Genomic DNA, 13,520 nt, shown 5'->3' with positions numbered 1-13,520 from the left:
TTCTTCTTCAAGCATTTATCTTTTCTACCAATACAATGAAAGCTTTCACCATCTCCCCTCCCCCAACAACCCATCTTCCCCCTCACCGAGCTTCATCTATCACTTACCAGCTTACATTCTATCTCCCCCCCCCCCCACCCCCACCTTCTTATTCTGGCTTCTTCTCCCTTCCTAGTCCTGATGAAGATTCTCAACCTGGAACTTTGACTGTTTATTCCCTTCCATAGATGCTGCCTGACTTAGTGAATCCCTCCAGCATTTTGAGTGTATTGCTCTGAATTTCCAACATCTGCAGAATCTCTTGTGATTATACCTTGGATTATTATTACCACATTGAAAATTAACTGATTGTCTTGTAATGATAGATTATTCCTTTTTGTTCTTGAACATGGGTATGCCATTTGTAGTCCTCCACTTAATGGATATCTGTGTTGAATCCATGGGCATTTGGAGGTTTGTGACTAGAGCTCTGGTAGTTTTTGGTCTTGCCTTCCTTTGTTATCTAGGAGTACATTCCACTTTAATCGTGTGATGTTTCTACTCTAAAGAATGTCAGCCCTTTTAAGCATATTAGCTTTACTTAAATTTCATCCAAAATCCCATTTGCATACATTACAACTTCTCTTGTTGCTACATTAGTGGAGTATGGTTGGTGTTCATAGAGATCTGGGAATCCTCAAACAAGAATATTAGCAAGTAGGTAAGCAAGTTAGAAGGCAAATGCAATGTTAGCCTTCCGTGCAAGTGAGAAATAATGCAAGAATAAGGAAGTCTTACTACAAAATGTACATGACTTTAATTAGACATCCAGTTTTAATCACCATATTTAAGACCATAAGACATAGGAGCAGAATTAAGGCCATTTGGCCCATCGAGTCTGCTCCACCATTCAATCATGGCTGATCCTACATTCCCCTCCACAGCCCCATTCTCCTTAACCTTTGATGCCGTGGGCAATCAAGAACCTATCCATCTCCGTCTTAAATACACCCAAACACCTGGCCTTCACAGCTGCCAGTGGTAACAAATTCCACAAACTCACCACCCTCTGGCTAACGAAATTCCTCAGCATTTCTGTTTTAAACAGATGTCCCTCTATCCTGAGGCCGTGTCCTCTCCTCCTAGACTCCCCCACCATGGCAAACAGCCTTTCCACATGTACTTTGTCTAGGCCTTTCAACACTCGAAAGGTTTCAATGAGATCCCCCTCATCCTTCTAAATTCCAGCAAGTACAGGCCCAGAGACATCAAGCATTCCTCATATGATAACCATTTTATTCTGGAATCATTCTTGTGAATCTCCCCAGCACCCGCTCCGATGCCAGCACATCTTTTCTTGGATAAAGAGCCCAAAACTGTTCACAATGCTCAAGGTGAGGCTTCGCCAGTGCCTTATAAAGCCTCAGCGTCACATTCCTGTTTTTATATTTTAGACCTCTTGAAATGATTGCTAACATTGGATTTGCCTTCCTTATCACCAACTTTACCTGCAAGTTAACCTTTAGGGTGTTCTCCACAAGATCTCCCAAGTCCCTTTGCATCTCGTATTTTTGGATTTTCTCCCCGTTTAGAAAATAGTCTGCATACTTAGTTCTTCTACCAAAGTGCAGGACCATGCATTTTCCAACAGTATATTTCATTTGCCACTTTCTTGCCCATTTTCCTAATCTGTCCAAGTCCTTCTGCAGCCTACCTGTTTCCTCAGCACTACCTGCCCCTCCATCAATCTTCATATCATCTGCAAACTTGGCATCAGAGCCATCTATTCCATCATCTAAATCATTTATATATAGCATAAAAAGAAGCGGTCCTAACACTGACCCCTACGGAGCACTACCAGTCACCGGCCCCTTCTATTCCCACTCACTACCTCCTACCAATCAGATAACGCTCCAATCATGCCAGTAACTTCCCTGTAATATCATGGGCTCTTAACTTGGTAAGCAGCCTCATTTTTGGTACCTTGTCAAAGGCCTTCTGAAAATCCAAATATACAATCCCCTGCATCCCCTTTATCTATCCTACCTGTAATCTACTCAAAGAGCGAGGGGTTTAGATGGGGTGGAGTTTGTTAGATGTGTTCAGGAAGGTTTTTGAACACAATATGTAGATAAGCCTACAAGAGGAGAGGCTGTACTTGATCTGGTATTGGGAAATGAATCTGGTCAAGTATCAGGTCTCTTAGTGGGAGAGCACTTTGGAGATAGTGATCATAATTCTATCTCCTTTACCATAGCATTGGAGAGGGATAGGAACAGACAAGTTAGGAAGCGTTTAATTGGAGTAAGGGGAAATATGAGGCTATCAGGGCAGGAACTTGGAAGCAGAAATTGGGAACAGATGTTCTCAGGGAAATGTACGGAAGAAATGTGGCAAATGTTTGGGGGATATTTGCGTGGAGTTCTGTGTTGGTACGTTCCAATGAGACAGGGAAAGGATGGTAGGGTACAGGAACCGTGGTGTACAAAGGCTGCTGTAAATCTAGTCAAGAAGAAAAGAAGAGCTTATGGAAGGTTCAAAAACCTAGGTACTGATAGAGATCTAGAAGATAATAAGACTAGCAGGAAGGAGCTTATGAAAGAAATTAGGAAAGCCAGAAGGGACCATGAGAAAGCAGACAGGATTAAAGAAAACGCCAAGGCTTTCTACAAATATGTGAACAGCAAGAGGATAAGACGTGAGAGAATAGGACCAATCAAGTGTGACAATGGAGAAGTGTGTATGGAACTGGAGGAGATAGCAGAGGTACTTAATGAGTACTTAGCTTCAGTATTACTACGGAAAAGGATCTTGGCGATTGTAGGGATGACTTACAGCGGACCGAAAAGCTTGAACATGCAGATATTAAGAAAGTGGATGTGCTGGAGCTTTTGGAAAGCATCAAGTTGGATAAGTCACTGGGACCAGACGAGATGTACCCCAGGCTACTATGGGAAGTGAGGGAGGAGATTGCTGAGCCTCTGGCGATGATCTTTGCATCATCAATGGGGACAGGAGAGATTCTGGAGGATTGGAGGGTTGTGGATGTTGTTCCATTATTCAAGAAAGTGAGTAGAGACAGCCCAGGAAATTATAGACTAGTGAGTCTTACTTCAGTGTTTGGTAAGTTGATGGAGAAGATCCTGAGAGGCAGGATTATGAACATTTGGAGAAGCATAATACAATTAGGAATAGTCAGCATGGCTTTATGAAAGGTAGGTTGTGCCTTATGAGCCTGATTGAATTTTTTGAGGATGTGACTAAACACATTGATTAAGGAAGCACAGTAGATGTAGTGTATATGGATTTCATCAAGGCATATGACAATGTATCCCATGCAAGACTTATTGAAAAAGTAAGGAGGCATGGGACCCAAGGGGACATTGCTCTGTGGATCCAGAACTGGTCTGCTCACAGAAGGCAAGGAGTGGTAGTAGACGGGTCATATTCTGCATGGAGGATGGTCACCAGTGGTGTGCCTCAGGGATCTGTTCTGGGACCCCTACTCTTTGTGATTTTTATAAATGACCTGGATGAGGAAGTGGAGGGATGGGTTAGTAAATATGCTGATGACACAAAGGTTTGGGGTATTGTGGATAGTGTGGAGGGCTGTCAGACGTTACAGTGGGACATTTGATAGGATGCAAAACTGGGCTGCGACGTGGCAGATGGAATTCAACCCCAGAAAAGTGGTGGTTCATTTTGGTAGGTCAAATATGATGGCAGAATATAGTATTAATGGTAAGACTCTTGGCAGTGTGAAGGATCAGAGGGATCTTGGGGTCCAAGTCCATAGGACACTCAAAGCTGCTGCGCAGGTTGACCTTGGTTAAGAAAGCACACGGTGCATTGGCCTTCGTCAATCGTGGGATTGAGATTAGGAGCCGAGAGGGAATGTTGCAGCTATACGGGATCCTGGTCAGACCCCACATAAGTACTGTGCTCAGTTCTGGTCGCCTCACTACAGGAAGGACATGGAAACCATAGAAAGGGTGCAGAGGAGAGTTACAAGGATGTTGCCTGGATTGGGGAGCATGACCTATGAGAATAGGTTGAGTGAACTTGGCCTTTTTTCCTTGGAGTGTTGGAGGATGAGAGGTGACCTGATAGAGGTGTATGAGATGATGACAGGCATTGATTGTGTATATAGTCCAAGACTTTTTCCCAGAGCTGAAATGGCTAGCACGAGAGGGCACAATTTTAAGATGCTTGGAAGTAGGTACAGAGGAGATGTCAGGGGTAAGTTTTTTACGCAGAGAGTGGTGAGTGTGTGGAATGGGCTGCCGGCGACGGTGGTGCAGGCGGATACGAAAGGGTTTTTTAAGAGACTCCTGGACAGGTACATGGAGCTCAGAAAAATAGAGGGCTATGGGTAAATTTCTAAGGTAAGGACATGTTCGGCACAGCTTTGTGGGCTGAAGGGCCTGTATTGTGCTGTAGGTTTTCTATGTTTCAATATTTCTAATTCCAGCAGGTTCATCAGGCAAGATTTTCCCTCAAGAAAACTATGCTGACTCTGTCCTATCTTGTCTTGTGTCACCATGTACACCATGTCATCCTTAACAATTGACTCCAACATCTTCCCAATCACTGAGGTAAGGCTAGCCGGTCTATAATTTCCTTTCTGCTGCCTCCCTCCTTTCTTAAAGAGTGGACTGACATTTAAAAAGTTTTTTTTTCTTGATGGTAAGTAAAGTTTGACTCGATTGATTACTAAAGTGAAGTAGTTATGAGAGAAGATTAAGTAAGTTGGGAGTGTATTTTCTAAATTATAAGTCTATTTTCTAAATGGGAAGATAATACAGAAATCAGAGGTGCAAAGGGACGTGGGAGTCTTAGTGCAGAATTCCCAAAGGTTAACGCAAGGTGAATTGGTAGCAAGGAAGGCAAAGGCAATGTTAGCATTCATTTTGAAAAAACTGAAATATAAAAGCAAGGGTGTAATTTTGGGACTTTATAATGTTTTGGCTAGACCATACTTGGAGAATTGTGAGCAGGTTTTGGCCCCATGGCAAAGAAAGGTTGTCTTGGTCTTGAAGAGAGTCCAGAGGAGTTTTACAAGAATGTACTGAGGATGAAAGGATTAATGTATGAGAGTCATTAGAATGCCTTGGCCTGTAGTAACTGGATAGAAGGATGTGGGGGATTTCATTGTAACCTACCAAATACTGAAAGCCTTGGATGGAGTGGACATGGACAAAATGGCCAAAGATCAAAGGGCACAGCCTCAGAATAAAAGGACATCCCCTTAGAGCAGAGATGAGACAAATGTCTTTAGCCAGAGGGTAATGAATCTGTGGAATTCACTGCAACAGATTGCTGTGGAGGCCAAGTTATTAGATATATTTAAAGCAGAGGCTGATCAGTTCTTGATTAGTAAAGATGTAAAAAGATATGTGGAGAAGGCAGGGGAACAATATTGAGATAGAAAAAAAATCAGCCCAAATTCAATGGCAGAGCAGACTCGATGGGCCAAATGGCCTAATTCTGCCCCACGTCGATGAGCAGAACAGTAGCGTAGTGGTCTGCGTAATGCTTTACAGCAATAGTGATCACCGAATGGGATTAAATTCCCACCACTGTCTGAAAGGAGCTCGTATGTTCTCCCCGTGACTGCATGGATTTTCTCCGGGTGCTGCAGTTACCTCCCACATTTCAAAAAGATGTATAGGTGAGGCTAAGGACTAGTAAATTGTGGGCATCCTCTGTAGCTTCTGTAAGCATGGTCACTCCTGTGGGCTGCACGCTCCCCCCTCCCAGTACATCCTCGGTCATTGGTGCAAACAACACATTTCCAGCACCTGCAGAATTCCTCGTGTGAACACATTTTCAATGCTTCGATCCACATGTGATAAATAAAACCAACTTTTAAAAAAATATTTTATGTCTTAAAAATCTAGGAGAATGTTTCTTCTGGTAGAAATTAAAATTGAGATAAGAGTGGATTTCTTTTCTCAGAACAATGGGAATCTTTGGATTTTGTAATGACAAAGATGAAGATACTGAGTTACCAAGTACTCTATATTTATGGGTGCCAACCGCCGTAAAACAAGACGGAGAGAGAGAGAGAGAGCAAGTACTGTACATTCAACTGAGGTATATTTTTGGACATCAAAAACTACAGAGATCAGGAAGGAATAAGATATGAGACCAAACATCTTATGACCTTACTGATGGCAAATCAGATTCAAAGTACCAACTTCTGTTACACTATGTACTTTGCAGCAGCTACTTACTTGGTACTTTAATACTCAGTATAGGAGAAAGAATAATGAGAACAATAAGACAGAGACTAAAACAAGATTGGAAAGAGGAAGGCAGCAATGGAAAAGAATGGTAGAACTTTGTACCTGCTGTCTGATAACAGATAAGCAATGCTCCTGAGCTACTAAGTCAATAACATTAAGGGCACTGAGGCTAATAGGTTCTAATACCTTATCATTGGCACAGGCTCACAACACAGAAACAAGATTAATGAGCCAAAGAAAACTAAATTTGCTGGTTCGTGTTTATTTATGTCAACCGGATTATTTACCTGTGGGATTTGATCGTTTTGGTGGTCCAATCTGGCCAGGTTGAAGGACAATGGCTCCTCCTTCAGGCTGAAACTAGAAAACATATAACAGTCATTATGTAAAATCAGCAAGTGTCTCATTTGCTGAGATCTTTCAACATGACACTAAAAATATAAATACCCATCATAGTTATTCATTTATTTTTATTTCCATGCACCAGTTTCCAATATACTGCAGTGCATCCCATAATGACTCTATTTCTCTGTTACAATATAGGCAAGCAAGCAAAACCACCACAGAATCACCTACTGACTTGTCAAATGTGGGGAGTTTTATTCTGGAAAAGATCGTCTCAGTTACTTCTCTGAAAGTGCTGATCTTCCCAACTCAGTGGAGAGAGATGACATAACCTACATTCTTAAGGTTCTGACTCACCCTCCAGCTCCTGTTGGTGATGAACCTTCCTCCTTCCCTGAAGGTGCTGCCAAGCTTCCTCCAGAGGACCTTAGTCAAAGAGATGTACCCCAGGGAACAAGACTCTTTGTCCTGATTCATTCTTACTGACTGACATGCCAATGTATGCTAATCCCATTTTCCTGCATTTGGCCCATATTCCTCTGTTCCTTTCCTAACCCATGTACCAGTCTAAATGTTTTTTGAAATATTGTGATTGTACCTGCCTCCTGCACTTCTGATAGCTTAATCTTTATACCAACCACCCTCCATCTCAAAAACTTGCCCCTCAATCTCATAGGGTCATAGAAAAGTACAACACAGAAACAAGTTGTGCTGAACCTTTTAAACTGCCTACTCCCATCGAGCTGCACCAGGACCATAGCCCTCCATACTCCTGCCATACATGTACCTATCCAAACTTCTCTTAAATGTTGGAATTGAGCTCACATGCACCACTTGCACTGGCAGCTCTTTCCACACTCTCACAGCCCTCTGAGTGAAGAAGTTTCCCCTCATGTTCCCCTTAAACTTTTCACCTTTCACCCTTAACCTATGACTTCTAGTTGTAGTCTCACCCAACCTCAGTGGAAAAAGTCTGCTTGCATTTACCCTATCTATAATCCTCATAATTTTGTATACCTCTATCAAATTTCCTGTTAATCTTCTACGTTCCAAGGAATAAAGTCCTATCCTATTCAATCTTTCCTTATAACTCAGGTCCTCAAAGCTGATGAGAAACAGTGAGGAGCAAATCATGCCAGAAATCACAGTCAGTGGACAAGAACTAGAGACTGTCAAATGGTTCAAGTGTCTTGACACCACCATCAACCAAGAAGGATCAAAGCCTGAAGTCCTTGCAAGGACAGTCCAAACAGCAGCAAATTTGGCTGAACTAAAACCAATCTGGAGAGACAATAACATTGCTTTCAGATCCAATTTGAAATTCCTGCAAGTATTCATGCTCTCCATCTTCTTGTATGCATGCAAATCATGGACATTGACAGCAGAACTGCAAAAGAAGATCCAGGCAGTAGAAATGAGATGCTTCAGAAGGCTCCTCGGCATCTCCTATACAGACCATATCTCAAACGATGAAGTATTAGGAACCATCACTCAGCACATGAGACACTATGAAGATCTATTGTCCACAGTAAAGAAAAAGAAACTGAGATGATATGGCCGCATAACAAGATCAAGTGGATTCTCAAACACCATTCCTCAGGGAACGGTGCAGGGGAAAAGGAAAAGTGATAGACAGAGGAAAAAATGGGCAGACAGCATAGCAGAGTGGACCAGAGAGAGCTTTGCCACAATCCAGGCATGCACCCACAACTGTGAGATGAAGGCAACTGGTGTAGTGCTCATCTGTACAACGTCCCTACGACCCAGGCGGGTTGTGGGATCCATAACCGTAACAGTAAGCTCCAGACCTGTTAACATCCTGGCTAATTTTCTCTGTATTTCAACCTTATTTACATTTTTCCTGTAGGTGGGTGACAAAAACGGCACACAATACTCCAAATTAGGCCTCACCAATGTCTCATACAACTTCAACATAACATCCCATCTTCTGTACTCAATACTTTGACTTATGAAAGCCAACATGCCAAAAGCTTTCTTTACAACACTATCTACTTCTGATGCCACTTTCAATGAATTATGGACCTGTATTCCCAGATCCCTATGTTCTACCATGCTCTTCAGTTCCCTACCATTCATTGTGTAAGACCCACCCGGGTTGGTCCTACCTAAGTGCAACACCACACATTGTTTGCATTACATTCCATATGCCATTTTTCAGCACATTTTTCCTGTTGGTCCAAATCCCACTGCAAGCTCTGATAGTCTTCCTTGCTGTTCATTACACCCCCAATCTTGGTGCCATCCAAAAATTTGCTGATCCACTTAACCACATTATCATCCAGATCACTGATATTGATGACCACCAACAATGGACCCAGCACCAATCCATGCGGCACTCCATGAGTCACAGGCCTCTAGTCAGACAATCAGAGACACAACCATCTATTACCACTCTCTGGCTTCTCCCACAAAGCCAATATCCAATCCAATTTACTACCTCATCTTGAATGCCAAGCGACTGAACCTTCTTGAACAACCTACTATGTAGGACCTTGTCAAATGCTTTGCTAAATTTCATGTAGACAACATCTACTACCTTGCCTTCATCAACTTTCCTGGTAACGTCCTCGAAGAACTCTATAAGATTGGTTAGACACAACCTACCACATACAAAAATGCAGACTAACCCTAATCAGTACCTATCTATTCAAATACTCATATATCCGGTCCCTTAGAATACCTTCCAATAACTTTCCCACTGCTGATATCAGGCTCACTGGCCCATAATTTCCTAGTTCATACCTAGAGCTTTTCTTAAACAGCAGAACAACATTAACTATCCTCCAATCCTCTGATACTTCACCCGTTGCTAAGGATGATTTCGATATCTCTACTAGGCCGCCTGCAATTTCTGCACTTGCTTCTCACAGAGTCTGAGGGAATACCTTGTCAGGCCTTGGGGATTTATCCACCCTAATTTGCCTGAAGACAGCAAATACCACCTTCTCTGTAATCTGTATAGGCTCCATGACCTCACTGTTGCCTTGCCTCACATCTACAGATTCTGTGCCCATTTCCCGAATAAATACAGATGCAAAAAAATTCATTTCAAATCTTCCCCCATCTCTTTTCTTTCCATGCATGGATTACCATTCTGATCTTCCAGAGGACCAATTTTGTCCCTTGCAATCCTTTTGCTCTTAGCATATCCTAAGGATTCTCCTTCACCATGTCTGCTAGGACAAACTCATGCCTTCTTTTAGGTCTCCTGATTTCATTCGTAAGTGTATGGAGTCTCTTGTACTTCTTATACTCCATAAGTACCTCATTTATTTCTACCTGCCTATACCCGTTATGCACTTCCTTTTTTTCCTTAACCAGGGCCTCATATCTCTTGAAAACCAAGGTTCCCTAAACCTATTACCTTTCCCTTTTATTCTGACAGGCACATGGAAACTCTGTACCCTCAAAATTTCACTTTTGAAGGCCTCCCACTTACCAAGTACACATTTGCCAGAAAACAACCAGTCCTGATCCACACTTGCCAGATCTTTTCTGAAACCATCAAAATTGGCCTTTCTCCAATTTAGAATTTCAACCCCCGGACCAGACGTACTTAAGATGACAAGGAACCTTCGCTGCCCTAACCATCATCAATTTCATAGAGGTATGAATTTGTCCCCCAGGTCCCACCACATTGTGGTTCCCAAAACTTTTTGGGCTACAGTCTCCTTGGCTCCCAGACCATATCCCCACTCTCCCTTTCCGGCCATTACATTAAAACTATAAAGAATTTTGATTTATGATACGTAGTGAAGGAAAATAGGAACTGCAAATTAAAAGCAGTGACAAATAATTGCAAAATTTATTCAGATCTATTTAAAGCTACAAGTAAAATCATTTATTTATTTAATTACAGTAAAAACTATATTCATCAAAAATTTTAGAGCATACATTAGTAGTCCAACTATTCCCTACTTCATTGCATTTTCATCTTTCAATGAGATGGATGGATTTGGTGCAGTGATATCAGCTTCTCAATATCAGGCTGAATGTGTCTCAGAGAGAGTCTCAGATCCCCATGTTCAGTAATCTGCAGTCTGTTTCTCTGCTTTGAAAGTAGTTGTCAACTGCACTGAAACCATGCTCCGCTAAAGATGATGTTGGAAAGGCAGTAATGAACATCTTGACCCTTTTTTGACAGTTCAGGATAGTGTTCAGAGATTTCTTTCTTGATATGATTTTTTGAACCTCGGCTTCAGGTCCAATTCATTTTGTAGCGAGATCAGTTCTCCCTCTGTCCTTCCTGTTAATTCCTTGTTACGAGTGTTCAGAAATGGATTAATTACCTATTCTGGAATTTCGATAGAGGGAAAATCCTGAAATCTCTCTGACATGCCCTTATGCAGTTCACAATCATCTGGTATTCTTTCTTTCTCTTCCAACTCAGAAAGTCTCGGAAATTGGAAAAAGTCACGCCGCCAATATTGCACTTAAATAGGGTCAATGTGGACAGAAATGTGGAGACAACTGATTTGACTTTGATAAGATTCACATAATTTCTTTACAACTTAAGACTGATTTCATTAAACCTTGCGAACAATTCTGACAAACAAGCAATGTTATGCCTAATATACTTAAGTTGATTACTGAATGAAGCATTTGAGTCTTCAAAAATATTTTCATAATTTCAGAAAGTGCATAAAAGCAACTCAGTTTCCTTTTCAGAGCCATCTGACTTCTGTGTGCAACTGCAAGCATGAAAATCATCGTCCTCAGGAGGAGGAAACCAGAGGTCCATGAGCCAGTCCTTAGAGTAGGATCAGAGGCGGAGAGGGTCAGCAACTTTAAATTCCTTGGTGTTATTATTTCTGCAGACCTGTCCTAGGCCCAGACCTTAAGTTCAATTACAGAGAAAGCACCACAGTGCCTCTACTTCCTTAGGAATTTGCAAAGATTTGGCATGGCATCTAAAACTTTGACAAACTTCTATAGATGTAGAGTGGACAGTATGTTGATTGGTGACATTACAGACTGGTATAGAAACGCTAATGCTCTTGAATGAAAAATGCTACAAAGTGTAGTCAATACAGCCCAGTACATCACGGGAAAAGCCCTCCTCACCATTGAGCACATCTACACGAAATGTTGTCGCAGGAAGGCAGTATTCATCATCAGGAACTCCCACCACCCAGGACATGCTCTCTTCTCACTGCTGCCATCAGGAAGAAGGAACAGGAGTCTCAGAGCTCACAACACAAGGTTCAGGAACAGTTATTACCTCTCAAGTATCAGGCTCTTGAACCAAAGGGGATAACTTCACTCAACCTCACTAGCCCCATCATTGAAATGATCCCATAACCTATGGACTCACTTTCAAGGACTCGTCATCTCATGCTCTCGATATTTATTGCTTATTTATTTATAATTATTCTTTATTTATTTTTGTATTTGCAGAGTTTGTGTCTTTTGAGCACTGGTTGAATGCCCAAGTTGGTGTGCTCTTTCATGGATTCTGTTATGTTATAATTCAATTATAGGATTATTGAGTATGCCCACAAGAAAATGAAATGAATCTCAGAGTTGTATATGCTGAAATATATATACTTTGATAATAAATTTACTTTGAACTACGAAATTTGAAGAAGCTGTTCCTGAAATTTGTATGCGCGTAACTAAAGGCTCCTGTACAGACCTCCTTCGTGATGGTAGCAATGAGAAGAGGGCATGTCCTAGATGGTGAGGGTCTTTAATGGTGAATGTCATTTTTTGAGGCATCACCTTTTGAAGATGTTCTGGGGAAGCCAGTGCCCATGAAGTAGATGGCTGAGTTTACAACCTCCTGCAGCTTTTTCTGATCCTATGCAGTGGCCCCTCCATACCATACTTTGATGTAACCAGTTAGAATGCTCTTAATGTACATGTGTAGAAACTTGCGAGACTCTTTGGTGACATCTCGAGTTTCCTCAAACTGCAAATGAAATACCGTACAGCTGCCTTCATGCCTTCTTTGTGTTTACAACAAAATGCTGGGCAGAGGATAGATCTTCAGAAACGTTGACACCCAGGAACTTGAAATTGCTCACCCTTTCCACTGCTGATCCCTCAATAAGGATTGTGTGCATTTCCTTGATCTCTTCCTGAAGTCCACAATCAATTCCTTGGCCTTGCTGATTTTGAGCGCAAGGGTGTTGTTGCAACAGCATTCAACCAGCTGATCAACCTCACGCCTCATCACCACCTGAAATTCTGCAAACAATACTCGTGTCATCTGCTAATTTATGGATGAATTTGAGCTGTACCCAGTCACACAGTCGTGGGTATAGAGGGAGTAGAGCAGTGGGCTAAACATGCATCCTTGAGGTGCGCCAGTGTTGGTTGTCAGCAAAGAGGAGAGTTTATTTCCAGTCCGCACTGACGGTGGTCTCCCGATGAGGAACTGAAGGGCCCAGTTGCAGAGGGAGGTACGGATGCTCAAGGTTTGGAATTAGTTGATTAGTACTGGGGGAATTAGTTTTCTTAGTTACCTCCTCAAGAAACTCAATCAGATTTGTGAGCTGTAATTTCCCATGCACAAAGTTAAAAATTCAAAGTAAATTTACTATCAAGATACATATATGGCACCACATATTACTCTGGGGTTCATTTTCTTGCAGGCAATCACAGTAAATACAAAAAAAAACAATAGAATCAATGGAAAACTACACATAACCTGTGACACAAACAAAAATGGACAAACAACCAATGTGCAAAAGACCACAAACTGTGCAAATACAAAAAAAATAATAATATTATAATAATATTCCTAGGCAATTCTCTAAGCCCACTATAGTTCTGTATAGCTTTAAAACCGCTCTCTAATTTATTGATTCAGACAAAAATGGATATCAAATCAGAAACAACAAAATGAATTGTACCTTGACACACCTTCTATACATGGATGATTTGAAATTATACGCTCCTTCATCGGTAAAGATAAAGCAATTA

At 41.6% G+C, this 13,520-nt stretch overlaps 1 protein-coding gene across 3 annotated transcripts in view; it reads right to left on the bottom strand.

Moving 5' to 3' along the window:
- The window catches only part of dnaaf6 (dynein axonemal assembly factor 6), a 72,137-nt gene that overhangs the window by 49,349 nt on the left and 9,268 nt on the right, over positions 1-13,520 (bottom strand). For all 3 annotated transcript variants that reach the window (XM_063060576.1, XM_063060578.1, XM_063060577.1), the window contains exon 3: positions 6,515-6,587. In XM_063060576.1, the coding sequence (XP_062916646.1) occupies positions 6,515-6,587 (73 nt within the window). The remainder of the gene's footprint in view (positions 1-6,514; positions 6,588-13,520) is intronic.

This window comes from Mobula hypostoma, chromosome 10 (genome assembly GCF_963921235.1).
Source record: "Mobula hypostoma chromosome 10, sMobHyp1.1, whole genome shotgun sequence".
Classification (NCBI taxonomy): domain Eukaryota; kingdom Metazoa; phylum Chordata; class Chondrichthyes; order Myliobatiformes; family Myliobatidae; genus Mobula; species Mobula hypostoma.
The sequence above is the reverse complement of the archived record's forward strand: the minus strand, read 5'-3'. Positions and strand labels throughout refer to the sequence as shown.